Here is a 23,868-nt window from a genome sequence, read left to right on the forward strand (position 1 = left end):
CAATAGTTTACATTTTTCGGTTCCACTTTTTATATGTCAGCCTGTGAGGAGGTACCTGGATTAAGCACAATCCATAAAACCATAATTCCTCATCTTGAATGCAGGATAATCTTTCTTCTTTTTTTTTTTTTTTTAACTACCTTCTGCAACATTAAAGAAATAAATTAAAAAGAAAAATAAAAAAAAGAGGCATACATCATGAAAATAGATAATATAGCTTAAGTTCTTTAAAATTGATTACCTATAATTTCCACAAATGGAATGCGAGCTAATTCCTGCAACTCTCGCCCTTTACCCTTCTGGCAGCTTTGTTGAAGTAGAGGGCAGTTATAGATCTGCAATTGCAAAAGAGAGGGAGGCAGACCATTCTTTGGAAAGGAGGCAAGTTTAGGGCATCTCACGATCCTCATATATTCAAGTGATGTGAGGCTTTTAAAACCCTTGCTGGAAAGGTATTTCAGGTCTTGGAATTCTTCAATGATAAGGCTAGTAAGAGAGGTAGGCAACTTCATATCTATCTCATCCTGTGGAAAGGACAACACACCAGGACATCCGCCTATACTGAGGTTCTTGAGAGAGGTGAGTCTGTGCAAACCCCAAGCAAACAGAGGGGTATAAATCTCGACATTATGAATACAAAGTGATGTCAAGTTGGTGGGGAAGCCTTCTTCTGGAAAGGATATAATGCCTGGACAATGTTGTATAGCTAATTCTTGAAGTGAAGTGAGATTGTGCATATTATCCGGAAGGACTTTGAGCTTATCACAGTGACTTATCTTAATGTGGTGGAGATTGGTGAGCATGTGCAGATTCTTGGGTAAGGATTTAAGATAAGGAAGATATCTGATTTTAATAGATTCAAGAAATGTGTTGTTGTCAAACCTTTCAGCTATTGACTCTATCTTTGCATTTGTGCTGTGAAATGAGAAACAATCCAAAACCAGATATTTAAGAGAAGCAGGTAACTCCCCTAAGAATGTAAGAGAGCTGCAGCCATCAATTTCCAAATTCTGGAGATTAGATAAGTTAGTGTCGCAGCTGATACTATCCTCATCAGTAACCCTAGAAGAGGAATAAGCCTCTCCCACATCCAGCAGCCTCTGCAATTCGGTGCAGCGACTGATCTTTAGCCTTTTTAGAGTTGGAGGCAGCTGATGTCTTCCAATGGAAATCAAAGAATGACAATAATCAATTGTCAACTCTTCAAGACACAAACTGCTGTAAACTACTGCATCTGGCAAAGAAATAAGTCTAAAGCAACCTTCAATAGATAGCTTTCTCAGCGACTTAAAACTGTGAAGCCATGGCAGTAGTCTCTCAAGCCTTTCACAACGATGAAATTGTAAAATTCTTATTTCACTATCAGCGACGCCCTTTTGCAACAACTCTTCAGTTTCAGCGATGCCCTCATCAGGCTCCCAACGTAGATGATTGAAACGTGGGATATAAACATCAGAACCAATAGTTAATGTTTCTAACTTTCTTAAGCCTTGCATCAACTCTTCTGGTCGAAATAAAGATGGTCCCGTTACATTCAAGACGTTTGCCGAGCTAAAGCCTCCACCCAGTTCAACCTTTCTGCATCCATTGATTACTAAGCGTAAGCGAGATATCACCGGAAGGCTTGCAAATGAAACCACCAATTCACAACATTCTATAATATCAAGCTTTTGCAATGAAGACAAATGGCTGGGCAATTTTCCCAACAGTTTGGGACACCTAACAATAGAAAGTTCGCGCAGATGAGGGAATTCATACCCACAAATCTTCCACTCTTCCCATTCATACATGTCCTCAAAGTGCAACGTCTTAAGAGCCGGAAAAGGATTTGAATTGCTCATACCCTCACCATAAAACTCACGATCAACCACTTTTACATTGGGAAACTCTTTGATAACCAAGTACTTGAGAGAGGAAAGCAGCCCAAGTTGCGGCAAGGTTGTGCACTTGAAGCAATTCTCCAACTTTAGGCTCACCAAATTGCTAAATAAAGGATCCCCTACCCACGATGGAAATTGAATACCACCATAACGAATTATGGTGAGCTTTTTCAGATTTCCGTGAGGTTTCATCTTCTCAATTACTTCCCTATGGCAAATTTCATTTGGAATATTTTGAAATTTCAATCCACTCCAAAAATAAAAAATTCCCCAATCCATCACCAAATCGTCCACTTTCTCCTTGTCTAATAGAATGGCTCCCCTTACATCTGAATCATTAGCCACATTCTCCAGCCTTGAAATGCGGAGTGACCCTTGAAGAAATTTTAAATTCGTCAAAGCTGTTATACTGACTTCGTTCCCTTCCCCCACAACAAAATCAGACAATGTCCGAAGACTTTTTAATTCTTCTATTCCCTGTGGCATCCCTTCCACACATGTGTCTTGGATATCAAGATGACGCAGGTTGATCAGATTTTGCATTTCTAAAGGCAATTTCTTGAGATGCCAACAGCCTCTCAGCAGCATAGTCTGTAAGTTGCATAGAAAGGTTGTTGTCTCAGGTAAAGTTCTAACAGAGGTGTATGAAAGGTCAAGATACCTTAGATGCTTCAAGGCACCTATTGAATCTGGTAGTTCAGTGATATTATAACCATGGAAGGATAGCACCCTTAAACACCGTAACATTGATAACAAATAAGAAGGGACACAATTTGCTAAGGAGTTATATGGACAACCATAACGGTGTAGTGATAAAGGCAGGAAGGTTCGCATACACTTGATATTTTCAAACAACTCAAATCTTTCACAGCGATCATAGGGGCTAGGGATGTAAGAAGAGTGGCGAGATTTTTCTTGCTTGCGTGGAGTCACTTTATCCTCCAATCTGAAACATGCATCTCCAGCAACCACTTGTGCTAGGTCATTCACCAGGTCATGCATTATGAATCCACCAGTGCTTGAAGATTGAAAAAATGATCTAGAGAATAGATCTTGAAAATACTCTTCTCCCACATCCTCCATATGTTGACCGTCTCGTTGCTCAATTAGACCTTCTGCCATCCATAGAAGGACTAGCTCTTTCTCTTCAAATACATAATCCTTGGGGAATATTGCACAATAAGCGAAACACCTCTTTAAATGGGAAGGGAGATGATAATAGCTTAATTTTAACACAGGAAGAATGTTGTTGACATCGTCTTGTAAATTCCAGATTTTGCTGTTCATTACATTTTCCCAATCCTCCCATGGTTTTGAGCGTAGAAGGCCACCCAAAGTCCTTGCCGCCAAAGGCAAGCCACCACACTTCTCGATGACCTTGTCGCGGATGACTTCCAATTTTGGATCTGCAACTCTTCTACTAGCAAAGGCATGGTAAAGAAACAATTTCCAGCAATTTTCATCTGAAATACAATTCAAATTGTGAGATTCAATTGTTTCCATCATCCGTGCAATAGCTTCATCACGTGTTGTCACAATCACTCTGCTTCCCGGAGCTCCATGCATCAATGGAGAACACAAGGCATTCCACTCATCATAATTCTTGTTCCAGACATCGTCTAAAACAATCAAAAACTTCTTTCCTTCTAATTTTTCACACAACTCCAGTTGAACTTGATTGAGCTCGTTTAGATAACACGACTGTCGAGTGATCGACTCAAGAATGCTCTTTGTTATCTTCAAAATGTCAAACTCATCAGACACACAAACCCATCCTTTTAGATGAAATTGTTGTTGTGATGACTTATCATTGCAGTTGTAGACAAGCCGGGCGAGCGTTGTTTTACCCACCCCTCCCATCCCAAAAATGGGTATTACTCCAACTTTCACATCACTTGTATTTGAAATCAAATCAAGTATCTTCCTTTTATCTTCATCTCTGCCATACACTTCAGGTTCATTATCCAAACATGTACTGGGCGGTCGCACACATACCTTGCTAGAGGACGTCCCACCAACATTTCTCTTTATCAAATCCAAGTCGTTTTGCTGGTCTACGATCTGCTGAAATCTGATAGTGATCTCCTTCATCTTGAACAACATCGTTGAATTGAACATGACTGCCCCTGGATTGATGGTAATTGACACAGTATGAAAGAGTTTCCGAAGCTTACTTGAACCAGCTTCAGTTTCTCCCTTCAACTGGCGTTGCAAATATTCAGTTTGAAACTCGTCCAAGATGTCCTCCACATCATAAGCCAAATCTTTGAGCTCGTCCAGCCACATCTTCACCGACTGGTTAGACATCTGCTTCTCCTCTGCATCTTCAAGCATGGCTTGGATCGTCCTCAATCTTTTCTCCCACTCGTTAATTTCAGCACTTACTTGCCTCTCACGAGCAAACTTTAGAAACTCAGGGCACTCAATCCTCTCAAACAAGGCCTGAATGAATGATGACAGAGCAGACTCTGCAATGAAAGACACGGCCTGTCCAACAAAAGACATGATTTTTTCTTAGAACAGAGTAACTATGAAAGAGATGGATAGACAGCGAGGACAGATAGGTGTTTCGGGAAGGCGGATTTGCAAAGGGCTAGTCGTGTTTATCAGGACGCTTATGTTCTCCATCAGAGAGAGGAAACTGGAACTGAAAGAGGTGAGAGGCAGGGAGGGAGCAGAAAACACTTTTATGTTTATGCTCACAAATGTAACAACTCTTGTCTCTTAAAATTTTAGTCAACTACTTATAAATATATTAATTAAGAGATTTTTTTATCTTATGATTTATTATTGTAAAGGTTACTTATGATATTAGAATTTTCGAGTTTTAACATAAAAAATATAATCAAATAAAAATTTAAATTTATGAAATGTGAAATAATACAATTAATTTTTTTATCAATTAAAATTTAATAATACAAATTTGTAAATATTAAGAACAATTAAAAAATAAAGTAGTGAAAGTGAAATTTAATATTTAAATTTTATTAATTTTATTATAATAAATTAAATAATTTTTAATAAATTAATAATACTTATAGGAATATAATTATAAATTTATATAATTTTAAAATTAGAAATTGTAATACAATTTTTTACAATAGAATTATTATTCAAAGAAATTTATAATTTTAATTTATATTAATTATAATAATATCATAATTAAATTTTTTTTATAAATTTAGTTTTTTGCATTAATTTCCTTGATAAAAGTCATTTTGATAAAATATCTAAACAGTAAATTTATTTTTAATATTTTATTAGCAGTGAATTTATTTATTGCTAATAGTTTAAAACTAATAGCGAGATGCAAAATATATTCTTAAAGATTTTAGAAGTATTTACTTTAGGAAAAATATAGAAAATATAAATTTTAGAAATTCTATTATTGTCTATCCTAATTAGATAAGGTTCTTAATGAGATTAGGATTCTTCATTTTGTAATTAGGATTGAATTAACTTCCTAAAATTTTAATGTGATTGGGATTCTTAATCCTAGAAATAAGATCTAATTTTTCATTATTAAAAATTTGTTATGATAATTTTACGAGATCAATAAAAATTGAGAATTAGTTCTTTACGGATACTTAATTTTTTTTTTTTTATTCTTTTTTGCTAGAAATTGTTAGTAACAAATTTGTTGTCGTTAAGCTATATTAATAGCGATAAATTTATATATATATATCGTTAAAAAATATTATTTTTAACGGTGTTTTTATAGATAATATAAATAATGAAAAGTGTTTATTGCTAACTTTTTACTAATTTTTCATACATAATATAATATTATCATAACATACTAATTTTTAGTATACTTTATTCTTAATTAAAATTAATTTATATTTTTTAAATTTTATATATTTTATTTAATAATCGTAAATAAAATTGAACTATAATTCCATACTATATTACATGGAGTTATTATTTTATTTTAAAAATAAAATCATATAATTTGAAAAAATTTTATTCAAATATATTTTTTAGTTTTAATATCAAAACTATTATCTTTTCATAAAATAAATAAATAAATAAAACTGTAGGTAAACATCAACATTTTTTTTTCTAGTATTAATTTTATTTTTTATTTTTCATTTTAATTTTTATTCTTATAATTTTAAAAACTAATATCAAACACCTCTTAATTGCTAATAGACAACTTTTTTTTTATTATTGTTAAGGCTAATTACAAGTATGATGAATAAAAACCAGTAAATTAAAGCAATTAATTATCATATATAGTTATTTTTAATGTATAAATTTCATTTATTATATGATAATTCATATGCATTTAATTATAATTGCATAAATATGAAAGGAAACAATTTTATTATGATTAGGACAGTTAATAATATTTTCAATCCAATAAAAAAATATTAATTAGCTAGCATCCTTATTAAATCATCTAATTCGATGCTAAAAATAAAAAAAGTTACTAAAACTTTAATAATTATTTTTCTTCCCAAATTTTATATATCTAAAAATTGATTGTAATCATAGGAAAAAAAAAATCATAATCCTATAAAAAAGACTATTTAATATTTACAATTCTATTTATATATCAAAATCTAATTTTAAAAACAATATTCACACTTCTCTCTCTCTCTCTCTCTCTCTCTCTCTCTCTCTCTCTCTATATATATATATATATATATATTTCAAAATTTATAATTTTATTGGCAATAGGGTATTTTAATTACATTTAAAATTTGAGTAGTATTAGAATTTTTGGGTTTAGGATATTTTTGATAAAATCAATGCCCTTTTACACATTTATATATATAACATAAATTATATATTATAGATTAATTATATTTTTTATAATTAATTTCTTATTTTAATTAATTATTTCGTATAAAATTTATATTTAATTAAAGTTAAATATATTAAGCATTTTAAATTTATATATACATTAAAAATTAATTTAAATAACAAAAATATAATTATAATTAACTTAAAGTTTGAAGTGCATTTTTGAAAAAGCAAATGTTCCCGCTCCCTTCCTACAAATAACACAAGTTACTCTTCTTGAAAACACTTACCAAGTATCATTTTTCATAAGTACTATCGTTTATATTAATTATTATTTAATTTTTTATTTTTCTTTTAATTATCATTATTATTTACAATATTACCTTAACACTTATTATTTACAATATTACCTTAACACTTATGTTTTAAATTATTATTTACCTTAAAATTTAATTTTTAAATAATTAAAACTTTTTGTAATTAAATGTAATATTTAAAAATTATTTATATTATTTTATACCTATTAATTATTATTTAATTTTTTATTTATCTTTTAATTATCGTTATTGTTTACAATATTATCTTAACATTTATGATTTAAATTATTATTTTCTTTAAAATTTGATTTTAAAAATTAATACATTTTATGATTAAATATAATATTTAAAAATTATTTTTATTATTTTTTTATAAATTTATTTATATAAAAATATTATTTGCCATATGTTACCCTTCATAATAGTAATAATAGTTTAAAATAAAAAAAATAAAAGATAATAATAATAATAAGTCATTGATGGCCATTAGTTTAAAAAATTTTGACCATTAATTTGTGATCTCATAATTAATTATCATATAATTTACTCAACCTTAAATTAGTTCATATCTTTAATAAATATTTTTATTACATTACTATATTTTTTATTATTTTTATTATAAAATCATTGTTAAAAAAATTTAAAAGATAAAAAATGTAATATACGTAAGAAGTTATAAAAATAAAATATAGAGATTTGATTTATTTATAATTAATATGTATTATTTTGTATATTAATAATTTAATATTATTTTTATTTCACATTTTTAAAATTAATTAATTCTTATTATTATTATTATCATTATGGTAAACTTATGGCAATTTAATTAAAACGGCCATGAAAATAGAAAATATTTTACTGTATAAAAACTGAATTTGAATATTTTTATTATATTTTTTAATTAAATAATATTTAATTATAAATTATTTTTTTATTTGAATAGTTTTTATTTATTTGTTTATATATAATATGTCATATAAAACATTTGATACATATCAAATACTCTCATTTCGTAAAGTATTTTTATTTCACTTAAATACAGTCAAATCTTTTTTTTATTTGCTCTATTTTTTATTATTTATTTGAAAAGTTATTAGTTATCATTTTAAAATTTTATTTATTTAAATATAATTAATTAATATTTATTTAATTATTAATTTTTTTTATAAATTTATTATTTAATATTTCTTAAACTTTTGAATATCTTATTTCATTATAATTATATGTCAAATGTAATTATAACTAATATTTTGATTATTCATATTTTATTATCATTAATTCTTAATAGAATTATTTTTTATTTTATTTAAATATCTATATTTTTATATATAAATTATCTCCCAATTATATTTTTATATAAGAATAAAATTTCAAAGATAAATTATAAATATAATTACATAAAAAATTTGACTATAAATAAAGATGATTAAAAAAAATTAAAGTTACGATATCAAAATTCTGAAATCTGTCTTTTTAAAATAATATGTATTTTTAATATTTATTATATTAATAAAAAATGATGCTATTTTAAAATTTTAATTTTTATTAAATGTATTTATTTTATATTATAAATTTATGTATGGTGATAACAATTTTTGTCAAATAATTATTTTACAAAATATATATTAGAGTAATGAAAAATTTACACTTAGATATAATATTTTTAAAAAATAATATAATAAAATATTATTTTTAATTAATAATAATATTTTATATTTTCATTATTATTAGAATTAAATAATTCAATTCATTATTAGTAATTTAATATTTTTATTATAAAAATAATAAAAAAATATTATATTTATATAATTTTTGAAATAATATTATTTTCTCATTAATTTAATATATTTTTATAATATATACAAAATAAATCTCGATTTACATAAATTATGAGATAAAATATAAAAATTTCATAAAATTTAAGTTATTTTTTGAACAAGTAATTTTATTACATTTTACACAAAATAAGTATGGAAACTATGCTCTCTCTCTATATATATAACGAATTAAGTAGATATTTTAATTAATTATACTATAAATTAATTAAAAATTTATTATTATAACAAGTAAAATTTTATTCAAATTAAATTAGATAAGAGAGAAATTTTAATTGAAAATTAATTTAATAGTAATAATTTATCATATTTAAAATGTAATTATAAATTAAATTAAAAAATATAAATTATAAAATATTCACGCATAGTATTGACATTATGCTAGTCTATATATATATATATAATAGGGAGATTTTCCCTTGCCACAGTCACGTGACATTTTAAATTTTGATACTATCACATGGCATTATAAAAGCAATAAGATTTTTTTTTACTATTACCATATGACATTTTAAATTTTAGTGTTGTCACGTAGCATTTACCATATATAAATTATTATATTTAATAATTATAGTAATTAATATAAGTAATTATTATCATTACTATTACCATTAAATATCTGTATTATTATCATTGTTATCACAATTTTTATAGCTAATTAAAAATATTATATATTTTTTAATAATTTTATAAATTTCTCATTTAATAATTTTTAAATTTTTAATTATAAAAATTTAAGAATTAAATATCTTAAAATTAATAAAATAATTTAAAATTATATTATAGTCACATGGACTTATATATTTTGTCCTCTCTTTTTTTATATATTTTATAAATTTTAATTTACTTTAAAGTTATTTTATTTTATTTATCTTATTTTAGTATGCATTTAATAAAAACATGTTTTCAATTATATATTGAATGCTATATATATAATAAATTATGAAAAAATAAAATACAAATTTATTTTCATAGCTATTGAAAATAAGAAATTTATATTAATATTTAATTTTCATTATTTTTTTGATATTTTTTATAGTATAATTAATAAATGATTAAATTATTATTTTAGTTAATATTAATCATGTTATTTTTTTATTATTTAGAAAAAATTTTAAATTATATATATATGCCAAGTAATTTCATTAAATTTTCTCTATTTTTCATTAATTAATTTTACAGTTTTTTAAATTATGATTAAGTTATTAATTTTTTAATTATGTATACATAAGTTACAAATTATTTAATTATTACACTTTAATATTATAATAAGTTGCTATTATTATTATTATTATTTAACAATTATAAATGCCTAGAAGCTCAATTTAATTAGAGATACGAATAACTAAGAATTTATCACATTTATACCAAGTGGTAATCTTTAATTGAATTTATCAATGATAATTTTTCCTATATTTCTTACACAATAGTAATATAAAATTATTATATAATTTAATTTTTTAAATAAAATCATTAATTATTTTGATTTTGCAAATTTAAATAATTAAAAAGCATTGATTACATAACATAATTATCATTCATTACGAGGTTTCCTAATTTTTAATTTAAAAATATCAATTACTTCAAAGAAAAGTGAAATATTTTAAAACATATTTATTACAATTAAATTTAATATTTAATTATCGATGATTTAGCAACTTAAGGCATTTAATTTTAAAATTTAATGAATATTATCATGACTATCCAATTATTATCATAACTAAAAGTTTAATTTTCTTTAAAATATTTATTCTAAATTAGAACTAGGCGTATTTAATTTTTGTAAAAAATTAATGATTGACTTTTCTTTTAAATATATCTAATTATTAAAAATAATGTCTATCTATTAATTTTTGATTTTTTTTAAAGAGAAAAGTCAAAATTAAATTTTTTTTCTATATTTTCCAAACTGCTGTAATATATTATTAAATATAATTGTTACATGTTATTATATTTTATAATTTTTAATTTAAAAACATTTATTGTAATAAATTACACAATCAAATATATATATATATATATATATATATATATATATATATATATATATATTTTATACTTTTTTTTTTCAAAGGGTTGACACGTCGCATTGTTCTTCATGGTGTTATCAATTTTTTTTACTCTTCTTTTAAATACATAACAAAATGTTAATATTTAAAATGATAAAAATGTTCATATGATTGAACTAAATTCAAATAATTTTATATTTTTAAGCAATGTTCCTACGTCATTATTATATTTTTATTATGAAATTTTCATTAAAAAATCTGAGAGATAAAAAATTTTATAAAAAATATGAAATAATATTTAATTAATAAATATAAAATACAAAATAATTAATAAAAATGAAGGTATTATTTAATTTTCATATATTAAAATTAAAAATACTTATATAAATTAAGATTATTTATATATTAAAATTATTAATAATAACGTGCATTAACACGAATAATTTCTTAATTATTAACTAATATTAAATGAATTTAAAGATGATTTCTGATCGGATCTAACAATTTAAATTCAAGTTCTTAATTCTCCAATTCCACTAAAAAAACTATGAATCGGTTTAAGTAAAAAAATTTATAAATTTGTTGTCTGATAAAGTTTTCCTAATTCATGCTTGGAAGATCAATAATTGTAGCTAAAAATTAGCTTAGCTAATACTTATCATATTTATTCATTTATTAATTAGAGGCAATATAAAATCTTTTTAATTTGAAAGAGACTTTAACAAAGTACGTAGAAATTGCCAATGACTTGTGCTTTTACATGCCATGTTATCTAAAATAAGTCTTTCCCCACCAACTCCACACAATTTCTCCAATTCGACCTTAATTTAGTCCACAAAAACTTCGGCGGAGTCAAGTCTCCTATGGACCAAAATTGTTTTTTGAATTATTGATGGTGAAATGCAAGACTAAGTCGTTGTTCTATCTTTAAGGGGCAAAAAAAAAAGAGTAAACTAAAAACTAATTTACGGTTGAGGTCAATCAATTTAAATTATAATAAAAAAAATTAAAATTAATAAAAATTAATTTTTTATAAAAGAAATTAAAATCAGTGAATTAACATGAATTTAATATGAAATTTTTTTATATAATAAATTAACAATAATTCAAAATATAATTAATCTCAAATTTATTTTATTCTATTTCCACCTATATGTACCGAGCAAAATAATTACATAAATAATCGATCCATTAATATGAAATATTATCAATTCAAGCCAATAATAGTAGGATTTAAAGTTAAAATTTCTTAATATCAAAGCGTTAATCTCATATATATTTATTTGTTATTAGACAAATGCCTGATTAGTGGTTATATTATATAATAACTAATAATTTTTGCAACCCTATTTAGGGTGAGCAACAAAAACTGTCAAATCGGTATCCGAATTAAAAATATCAAATTGAGTATAAAAAAAAATTTAATAGATTAACTAAATATTACATATTATTTTTGGACAAGTGTAGAAAGCTTGAATATTTTGTTGGCTCATAAAGTAATTTATTAACTAAGGAATAATTAAATATTATTTTTAAATAGACTCACCTCTTGGTCTTTCTTGAAGAAAAATGTAGTTCGTGATGGGATAGAACTGGATTAAGTATTTTTGGATATCCAATTCAATCGAATCCGAATAGAACCATATCAGCAGAGCTAAAATCAAGACTATATCAGGATGATCTGGGTTCTATAGAACTAGTAGATCACATGATCATATCATTTGATCCTTCTTCTCTAGTAGTGTTTGCTGCATTTGAATTTCGGGTTTTAATGTTTGGTTGTGCCACTTTCTTGCTGATTTTTTTTTTTTTTAACTTTCTTTGATTGTGTGAAAAGAAAAGAAAAGAAAAGAAAAAAATATCTCAATTATTTACAACCTACTTTGATATCAAGAGAAATTATAATGGAAAACAATTGTTGATTTGAGAGAAAAACTTATTCTCATCGATTGATTGATAAAAAAGAAACAAAGTTATGCTTGTATATAAAAGAACTAACAGCTTAATCTTCTTCATCAAGCTACAATACATGTGAGCACAAATGGCAGAGTAATTTCAACAAACAATATTTGCTAACACAAACCCTCTCAACATTTTAACAATAATTCCACTATTATGACAGTGTTTGATTTGGCTACAAACAGCTGTTAGCTAAAAATGATTTTCTGTTTTTTCTCTGTAAACTCTTAAATTATGCCTTAACTTTATAACTAATTAATTATATTGAACCTTTTTCACTATATCAATAGTTAAATACTACGTCGTTTTTTACTAAAATTACGTCATTTAAACTCATTTGATTTAAAACTTCTACCATTCACTGCTCAACCTGAAAGCTAAATCAATTTCACAATCTATGATGTGCTTTGCAAACTGCAATTTCCATCGTTTCTTGGATGTTGTAGTTTGTAATTATGGGACTCATTTCAATTCTTGTCCTTCATGATATCCGAACTAGGAGCTTGCTTATTATTAGACAAAAGTATATATACGTCCGCAACCCTGAATGGGCATGTCTTCTCAATAGCAAAAACACTAAATAATTGAAAAAAAAAATGTAAATATTACAGCAATTTCTTACTTCATTTATTATCTTATATTAGTTTGGGATAAGATATTTGTGTTATATCTAAGACTTGATAAATCTCATTCATTGAGCTAACTTTTGGAATACAATTAGACCGATCTATTTTCTCTCTATGATTTCGGAGCTTCAATGTTAGCTGCTTGCAAACTTCATGCTTCCACATTAGTTTGGAATAAAATAATAATGTCATATATAAAATTTAGGCAAATATCCTCCTTTAAGTTAATGCCTATTTCTTCATGAAAGCGACTGAAAATTGTTTTATAAATGTCCAGGTTTACCATATTCGTCAGAATTCGGTGGCGGTCCCAATTAAACAACTAAGAAATCGTTCATTATCATTTTTACAAAGACTGGGCACTTCAACTTTCACTGAAGTCTCCTTTGGATTTTGCAGGGAATGAAAGCTAGTAGCTCCACAACCATTGGGCCAAGATGCTATCATGGAGAAGTTCTTAGGTCTTAACTTCTTCTTGTTATTATTTATTTATTTATTTATTTTTAAATAGGCATCCCCTTTATTTTAATTGTTTAAAGAAAATGCAATAAATATGTTGTTCAAAATGGATGACCCAAGATGAATAAGCTAAAACTATTAAAAAATGACTGCAAATGGAAGAACGACTTTTTATGACAGACTCTATATATATGTATACGTGCTAGTCCGGCATGCATGGCCTGGAATTTTTTATGGGTAACGTATCTAAATTTTATCAATATTAATTCTTTGATTATTATTTTTCAAAAAATAAATTATTTAACTATTTAGTTTATTTGCATCAATAATTAAGCCTTTCTGTACAATTTGAATAGAATACTATAACAAATAATTTATTTATAATCTATAATATATATTAAAATACAAACAAAAGAGCGATAAAAGATACCATCCTCATATATTGATATTTTTTAGAATAAATTATTAACTAAAATAAAAAATAATATAAATTGAAAATTTAATCCTACAACAAATTGTACTACCCTAATAGATTTTTGTTGTAAAAGTTATTCTACGTATACTAGAAATTATGTTATATAACTCTCGATTTAAAAGTAATAGCCTATTAATAAAAAATAATTATATATTGCTCCTAAATCTTTAAAATTGTTCTTTTTGCTGGCTATATATCTCTTTATAATTATAATATATAAATTAAAATGGCTACAATGAAAATTATTATGAAAATTGTATTAAAAATCTAATAAATTCACTTAAAAAAAATGAAGGATTAAAATTATAATATTAAAAAAAATTGTATGAACCTTATACAATGATATTGGAAAAAACAATTCATAGATAATAAGGTAAAATAAATTATATAATGTAATTTAAATTTTTATAAACTTGTATTTCATTGACTTTTTTCAGTTTTTTTAGGAAATTAAAATATTACATGTAATGTTTATATTATAGCAAAAAAAATTGGATTAATATACACAATATATAAATGTTAAAATGTCACGACCCAACCTATGGGCCGGACCGGCACTAGGACCTGGGCCAGCTTAAAGGCCCCGAGGCCCGTAGTAAGCCAAACTATTCCTCAAATCCATAACCAGGCCCACAATTTAGACCCAATATGCATATAAGATAATTTAAATTAAACTGTTATAATTTCATTTTGGGCCAACTTAGCCCAGAACTTTTCAGAAAACTAAAATCAGGGGAGCCCAGCTCAACCCTATTACCTCATTTATAACCATTTAAAACTCATAAAATTTTTTTCTTTTCATTTATTAATATGAAAACTTGAATTCATACAGTCTCTGATAGGCTTAATGCTACTACTAGCACATGCGGAGTCCTAAATTACAAATTTAGAGAATAATAATACAATTAAGTAATCTTTTCATAACCTGAGAGGAAAGGGACAGGTTATTCTGAAAAATGTCTCCTCCTGTAGCCTGGAAAAATATGGTGAACAGGAGTGAGCGTTCGACTCAGAGAGTAAAATATCAATTTTAACCATAATCTCTATAACTATCTAAAACTAATGCACCCTGTAGAGTGAAATGCAACATCAACATCATTTTCACATCATAACATCAAAAAGGTAATTTGGAGCACTCACACACCCTGTAGTATCAATCATAACATATGGGAGCCGATCCCTATCTGACTCTCTTAAATCCAACCTGGTGCCAGCGAATTACTCAAGCTCGGACTTCCACTTAATAACCAAATCGAGGGTCCCAGCGAATTACTCAAGCCGTGACTACCCCTCGAAGGATCGGGTCCCAGCGAATTACTCAAGCCGTGACTACCCCGTCCTATCCATAGTCCACACCACATCACACGCACGCCAACGCACGCACACTGCTCCAAATTACCACAACAACATCCATGGCACATCAACAGTTATGAATGCAACATAAATCGTGCCTAGAGTTTAACTACATAAATATATGCATATAAGTGATGCATGGGCATGCTTGAACATATAATAATATCGAAATTACAATTAAAATTAATATTTTACTCACAGTACACCGTCGACTATTGTGGCTGCTGGATGCAGGAAAATAGTTGATCTCGATCACCTAATAATTAAATTATAAATTTATTAGTACTAACTCAAAATAAAACTCTAAAGAGGCAATAGACAGCCTAATTCATGCCGGAAATCCGGCAGAGTTTCCCCTATACCTGGGACCTACCCAACCTGCAAAGAGGCTCAAATAACACTTCTAAATTCTCAATTTCCACAATCACATCTCATTAATATCACATGGCCCCTCCTGGGCCCTCCAAATCAGACTATACTCAAAATCTTAAAAATTACGTTTTAGTCCCTATAATTGATATTTTTCAAAAACCCACTCAAACAAGCTCTAAAAATTCTAAAATTTTGCCCCGCGGTCCTTAATAATATTACAAAACTATTGCAAAATGAATTGTAATTTTCTAGTCACCCATGAATATTTTATGAATTTTATTCTAAATCGATATTAGTCGAAAATAAGCAACTTGGAGTTCGGGTTTACCTGTGCCAATTCTGACACCTGGAATGCGTCCAAAACGTTTGAAAATGCTAGGATTGACTGTAATATTGACCACGTTCTGAGATGGGCTGCCGGGCAGCCGGATCTGGCTGAAAATGCGGTCCCGACGCCGGTGAGCTATCCTAGATCCGATCGCACCTAAATAAAGTCCAAATTTTGTTAATAATTATCCTAAAATTATTTCTAAATTTTTGGGAATCGAAAAAGTTCGAAAATCTCACCAAGCGATATGGACCGTCCGATTATCGCCTTTTTCAAATGGTGTCCGATCGGAGCGAGACTAGTCCTATCTCGAAGATCTCGTCGTTCTGAGTCCATCGGTGGCCTCGAATTTTCAATCCGATGGTCGGATCGCAAGAAAAACGGCCGGAAAGCCACTGCCATACCCATTTTCTCTCTCTTCTCTCTCTCTCTCTCGTCGGAACTCCATTAAAATAGGCAAAGCTTGCTGCCATCTTCCTCTTTAGACTAACGTGTGTTGAATGCTAGCTGAGACGTGGTCGGAAAGTGGCTAGAATGGCAGAAGGAAGATAAAAGCTTTGGTCCTTCTTCCCTTTGCATCGCCGGAAAGAATGATTCCACCTCTATTCAGCTGCTGTTGGGTGTTGTCCCGAAAGTGCCTCACTAAAATAGCCTGCTAGCTGTTGTCCATGTCCAATTGGTGAGGCTCGTTGGTGCGAGGGTCCCCTTGCTGTGGAAGACGACGCAGAGAGGGAAGGAGCAGTAGCTCCATTTCGGTGGCCATAGTAGGTAGAATCTTGATTTTTTTTTTATTGGTTATGGTATATTATTATTATTATTATTTTTAAACTTTTTTGGGTTGTTACATTCTTCCCCCCTTAAAAAAAATTCGTCCTCGAATTTTCGAATAAACAAGAGATAAGGAAAAGAAGATTATTAGAACAAGTACAATCATTACTCCTCCGGCTATGCAGAGATTGGTAAAACATTTATTCTTCAAACTCCTCGTATATTATATATGACATTCTACTGCTCTCTGATTCTACTATAGTGTCCTATTTGTCATCATCTCTTTCTAGAGATGCTTTTATCTCTTGGCTATTCATTGACCATTTTTCTGACATCTCAAGTATTCACTATACCTCCACTACTCTCGACTTGATATCTGATAACTTTAATCAACTTTGGCACTTATCTCACTTTTATTACGTCCTAACATGTCTCTTAGTGACTTCAGTCCTCATCCCTTTGTTTCAATAATCTCTGTTTCCCCAAAACATGACTTAAGTTCCTTATTCCATGGTATCCTATGAGTAGCTTTCCTGTAGCACCTAATCTAGGCATCTTGTTCGAGATCTTCACTCTTCTTATGACCTCAGTGGTCAATACCTATAAATCTCCTCACTCCCATGATACTTCAAATTTTTAATCTCTTTTGTGTCATTACTAAGGTACTTAGACCAACCTTTATCCATCTTATGTAACTAGTCAGGTAGAGTCTCCTCCAAGGGCCAAGTGTATCATTTATCAACATTGGAAAGTAAACTGGGTCTCTCCTTCTAGGTAACAAAAGTGTTTATATTCCCTGACAACTCAATCCATGCAACTTTATCAATTCTCACTCCTTCTCTGGAATGAAAATATCTAGACTTCTTCCTTTAGCTTTTTAGTATATGGCCTACTTCTGACACATTGGCACTCAGATCGAGGCTCTACTACCCCTTTAATCTATCATCTCATAATAACTTGTTTTAAACAGCTCTTGGTGTGTTCCTAGCATACCTATTCCTCCTTATCCTCATCATTATAACTAGCTCTATCGAGCTTTCTTCCTATCGTTTGAATCTTATCCACTTCCTTTTCCTATTTCTGCTATTGTTGATATCTTTTCGACCTGCTCCACTTATTCCTTAATCTTAATCCTATTTCACCCTTACACCTTTTTCCTTCAAGGATGTCCATCCCATCATCAACTTTAACTTTCATTTTATTTCTTAGTCTTATCTTGATTACTAGTTCTATTACTTCGAGAATTATAACCTTACGATTTACTCCTACCAGCACATTCTTCACCTTATGTAACACTTGTGATTAACCATAGAAAATTTTTTTTTTTTGGTATTCCCTTTTTCCAACTTAACTATCAGAACATTATCATTCCCCACCAGCCTCAGTAGGAAATTGCTCATCCTGGATGGATAGGAGCCCTTGAAACTATAAGTTCCATCTGAACTAACACAGCTGTGGAAAATGTATACCATGCCTTAATTCTAAACAAAATACTTCATGTGTTCATTCTCCTTAATATAATCACATATACTGCATATAGCTTTCTAAACTTCAACCTCAAATTATCCACCAGCAACAATTTCATCTATTGAAACTCATCCATAAATAGTACTTCCTCTAGCTCATAGTTTAAGATGGTGGCAAGCCTTGGTAGCTAACTCCTTTTGACTCCTGTCATTATTCTGATCGTCATTTCATATTTAACACTAGGTACGCATTTCATCATCATTTTCATATCACGAAATTGTATATGAATTGGTGCCTACTAAACTCTCAAATAACTAGGTCTCCTTGACTCAGTCTCTGTTCCTTATATAACCTTTTAGAATCAAAAGCACAAGCTAAACTTGAAAAGAAAGAAAAATATCCTCTTATATTCAACTACGCCCAATTGTCCATATAATAACGTTTAACCTATGTTTCTTAGTCTTTCTCTTCAAATTTCATCATCTCCTAGCACAATTGTGCTCTACCTATAAGGTATCATCTGCATGAACCCTTTACCGTACCATTGTCCTTCCTGACATAATATTTTATAATTTATTAACTTTACTTATACTCGACCTATGATTCATATCTATTATAGTTTATATTGTGCCCTTAACTTTTGTTGATTCCTGAAAGATTTCTCTCACTAATAAATTCTTCCAACACTAATTCCACCCTTATCTATGGTCATTAATTTGATCCTTGAACTTTCTAGTGATTTATAACCACCCAGACTTGTCATTTTTCGTTCTACCCCTACTATTGTCCTGTCGTTATTGCTTCACTACAAAGTGATTCTGTTGATCACACTAAAGACGTTTGCCTGACATTCATAACGAACCTCTAACTACCTTCTCACTATCTCAAAAGTCTAACCTAAAGTCTCTGTGTCATTATCTATCATTCTTTTCCTCTCATCATACCTATTTGATCCCTTAGATTGACTTTTATTCAACTTACTGCTTACTAACTTCTCTTTCTCTGCCTAATTAGATAGTCCGCAATATCATCGCACACCTTCTACTTTTTACTCATTATTATTGTATTCCATACCTCCATCACTATTCTTGCTAATATGGTCCCATTTTGGGTTCTCCATCCTTGTCATTCACCTTGCCAAAAATAACACTTAGCCTACCCTATATCTTAACTTTGTTCCTTTTATTATGCGCCCTTTGAATTGTCCTTTCATTTATTTCCTTTGTCTTACCCAAAATAGAACTTGACTATTCTGTCCCTGGTTCCATTCTTCTTCCTAACATGACAGCTGTACCTGCTAACTATATCTTCCAGAGTCTCTACCACGTTATCACATATCTGTGCTACTCAGATTTGGTCCTTTGATCACTCTAGCTAGTATTCCCACTGGCATTTAAATTATATTGCATCTGCAATCAATTGTCCAAACTTTCATTCTGCACTTTCTTTATCCATTGGCCTTCTATGATTTATCTTCACTAATTTATTACTCTTAATACTATTATAATTAGATTATATTATTGTTTTGAAAAATATGAAGTTAGAAAGGAACTCAGGAAATTGCAGTCATACTTTTATCGTATGATTTCTATTCTTATCCTTTAGCTTACATAATACCCTTACTACCTCGAGAACTGATTCTGCAGTAATTTTATTTATTTGTTATTATTATTATTATTATTATTATTATTATTATTATTATTATTATTTTCCATGTTTACTCAATTTGCCAAAACTTAAGATTCCGGGCACCCAAACCCGTCATCCAATTCAAAGGATTTACATCCATCGTGATCTGATTATATATGATTCCTATAATGAAACTTGTATCCTCTGCGGGATACCCGAGCCAACTACTCTCTACCACACTCTACAGTCCCATCTGGGGCACTATTTGGTTGGTCACCATTATTAGTAATAACTTTCGATCCCTTCTGAAAAGATAGGACTACACCCTAACTTGCTGCAACAAAGGTACTACATTTACCACCTTGCCCAAACCATGTCAAATTAATGACTCTCCTATCATATCATATCTCTGTGAATCATCAATTCACAGTTTTGACCTTCCCTAGGTAGTAGGGTTGCACTTTACACCTTGCTAATACACACAAGGTATCCTATTCTCACTAAGTTCTAAGCAAAACGTCTGTCATTCTGCAAAAATCATCCAAAATTCCATACCGAAGACTAGATGGTCTCACTCTATAGGTGTCACTTTTACTTTGCAACTAGTCCGAAACCTCTGGTCTGATGGCAACTCTTAATGCAACTCTAGCTCATGCTAGGGTAACCGAGTCATTGACTCTAGTTACCACCTAACTGTAACCTTTCGATATTCTAGCTCTAGACTCTTAACCAGGAGTTCCCAACTCCTCTGCAGATATAGAACTCTGTTCTGGTATTGCTGTACCAAAACAGAGGCCATCAGTAAACACCCTCATTATGGAGCACCACGGGGATGCACGCAGCTCTACACAATAATCTCATGTCGGTACTGTAATCTGCAGCTTACAGAGCAGACATTGAGAACATTGTATAGTTACTACGATACGTCCTGACAGACTAGGTCTCCTAATCTCTTATCTCTCTTGAATATTCTATTATCACAAACTTATTCTAACTGGGTCATCCACTGATGACTGCCAGCAGTGGTATCCTCATCCTTATCTAGGGCAATTGTACTTTCAAGACTCACTTTTATGTACTCGTGCCTTGCACGAAATGGGCACACCATTTAAACCCATACTGACAAAAATATAGTATTTATTGGAGTACGTATCCTCATGATGGACCTCACATGTCTACTAACTCTATTTCACCTTTCTATGCACTCCACGAAAATCAAGACACTAACTGAGGCACTTTTATAGTTCCTGAGGTATAACGCAGAATCTAGAAACAAGGAATTACAGAAAAAGACGAAACAGAACCCTATACTCCGCATGTAACATCCTAACAAGACTCTTTTTACACTCCCAATTATATTATTTCCCATGAATCTAGAGCCTAAGCTCTGATACCAACTTTGTCACGACCCAACCTATGGGCCGGACCGGCACTAGGACCTGGGCCAGCTTAAAGCCCCCGAGGCCCGTAATAAGCCTAACTATTCCTCAAATCCATAACCAGGCCCACAATTTAGACCCAATATGCATATAAGATAATTTAAATTAAACTGTTATAATTTCATTTTGGGCCAACTTAGCCCAGAACTTTTGTAAAACTAAAATCGTGAGCCCAGCTCAACCCTATTACCTCATTTATAACCATTTAAAACTCATAAAAAATTTTTCTTTTCATTTATTAATATGAAAACTTGAATTCATACAGTCTCTGATAGGCTTAATGCTACTACTAGCACATGCGGAGTCCTAAATTACAAATTTAGAGAATAATAATACACTTAAGAAATCTTATCATAACCTGATAGGAAAGGGACAGGTTATTCTGAAAATTGTGTCCTCGTGACTCCTGGAAAAATATGGTGAACAGGAGTGAGCGTTCGACTCAGAGTAAAATATCAATTTTAACCATAATCTCTATAACTATCTAAAACTAATGCACCTGTAGAGTGAAATGCAACATCAACATCATTTTCACATCATAACATCAAAAGGTAATTTGGAGCACTCACACACCTGTAGTATCAATCATAACATATGGGAGTGATCCCTATACACTCTCTTAAATCCAACTTGGTGCCGAATTACTCAAGCTCGGACTTCCACTTAATAACCAAATCGAGGGTCCCAGCGAATTACTCAAGCCGTGACTACCCCTCGAAGGATCGGGTCCCAGCGAATTACTCAAGCCGTGACTACCCCGTCCTATCCATAGTCCACACCACATTACACGCACGCCAACGCACGCACACTGCTCCAAATTACCACAACAACATCCATGGCACATCAACAGTTATGAATGCAACATAAATCGTGCCTAGAGTTTAACTACATAAATATATGCATATAAGTGATGCATGGGCATGCTTGAACATATAATAATATCGAAATTACAATTAAAATTAATATTTTACTCACAGTACACCGTCGACTATTGTGGCTGCTGGATGCAGGAAAATAGTTGATCTCGATCACCTAATAATTAAATTATAAATTTATTAGTACTAACTCAAAATAAAACTCTAAAGAGGCAATAGACAGCCTAATTCATGCCGGAAATCCGGCAGAGTTTCCCCTATACCTGGGACCTACCCAACCTGCAAAGAGGCTCAAATAACACTTCTAAATTCTCAATTTCCACAATCACATCTCATTAATATCACATGGCCCCTCCTGGGCCCTCCAAATCAGACTATACTCAAAATCTTAAAAATTACGTTTTAGTCCCTATAATTGATATTTTTCAAAAACCCACTCAAACAAGCTCTAAAAATTCTAAAATTTTGCCCCGCGGTCCTTAATAATATTACAAAACTATTGCAAAATGAATTGTAATTTTCTAGTCACCCATGAATATTTTATGAATTTTATTCTAAATCGATATTAGTCGAAAATAAGCAACTTGGAGTTCGGGTTTACCTGTGCCAATTCTGACACCTGGAATGCGTCCAAAACGTTTGAAAATGCTAGGATTGACTGTAATATTGACCACGTTCTGAGATGGGCTGCCGGATCTGGCTGAAAATGCGATCCCGACGCCGGTGAGCTATCCTAGATCCGATCGCACCTAAATAAAGTCCAAATTTTGTTAATAATTATCCTAAAATTATTTCTAAATTTTTGGGAATCGAAAAAGTTCGAAAATCTCACCAAGCGATATGGACCGTCCGATTATCGCCTTTTTCAAATGGTGTCCGATCGGAGCGGGACCAGTCCTATCTCGAAGATCTCGTCGTTCTGAGTCCATCGGTGGCCTCGAATTTTCAATCCGATGGTCGGATCGCAAGAAAAGTGGCCGGAAAGCCACTGCCATACCCATTTTCTCTCTCTTCTCTCTCTCTCTCTCGTCGGAACTCCATTAAAATAGGCAAAGCTTGCTGCCATCTTCCTCTTTAGACTAAGGTGTGTTGAATGCTAGCTGAGACGTGGTCGGAAAGTGGCTAGAATGGCAGAAGGAAGATAAAAGCTTTGGTCCTTCTTCCCTTTGCATCGCCGGAAAGAATGGAGGATTCCACCTCTATTCAGCTGCTGTTGGGTGTTGTCCCGAAAGTGCCTCACTAAAATAGCCTGCTAGCTGTTGTCCATGTCCAATTGGTGAGGCTCGTTGGTGCGAGGGTCCCCTTGCTGTGGAAGACGACGCAGAGAG

At 30.0% G+C, this 23,868-nt stretch overlaps 1 protein-coding gene and 1 long non-coding RNA gene across 2 annotated transcripts; both read right to left on the reverse strand.

Annotated features, from left to right (window-relative positions):
* Nucleotides 1-29: 29 nt before the first annotated feature.
* On the reverse strand, nt 30-4,589 carry LOC131172679 (putative disease resistance RPP13-like protein 1). Its single transcript, XM_058134182.1, has 3 exons — nt 242-4,589; nt 141-143; nt 30-55 (listed from the first exon to the last, which is right to left on the reverse strand). Exons 1-3 carry the CDS (start codon nt 4,383-4,385, stop codon nt 30-32), a joined length of 4,173 nt encoding a protein of 1,390 aa, XP_057990165.1. The 5' UTR covers nt 4,386-4,589.
* A 10,499-nt stretch (nt 4,590-15,088) lies between these two features.
* LOC131172465 (uncharacterized) lies at nt 15,089-16,240 on the reverse strand. The gene is made up of 2 exons (XR_009142937.1): nt 15,862-16,240; nt 15,089-15,282 (listed from the first exon to the last, which is right to left on the reverse strand). It is a non-coding gene; the product is annotated as an uncharacterized LOC131172465 (long non-coding RNA).
* Nucleotides 16,241-23,868: the final 7,628 nt, after the last annotated feature.

This window comes from Hevea brasiliensis, chromosome 14 (assembly GCF_030052815.1).
Source record: "Hevea brasiliensis isolate MT/VB/25A 57/8 chromosome 14, ASM3005281v1, whole genome shotgun sequence".
NCBI classification, from domain to species: domain Eukaryota; kingdom Viridiplantae; phylum Streptophyta; class Magnoliopsida; order Malpighiales; family Euphorbiaceae; genus Hevea; species Hevea brasiliensis.

Coding starts and splice junctions, on each gene's coding strand:
- LOC131172679 (XM_058134182.1), bottom strand. CDS start 4,385: ATGTCTTTTGTTGGACAGGCCGTGTCTTTCATTGCAGAGTCTGCTCTG.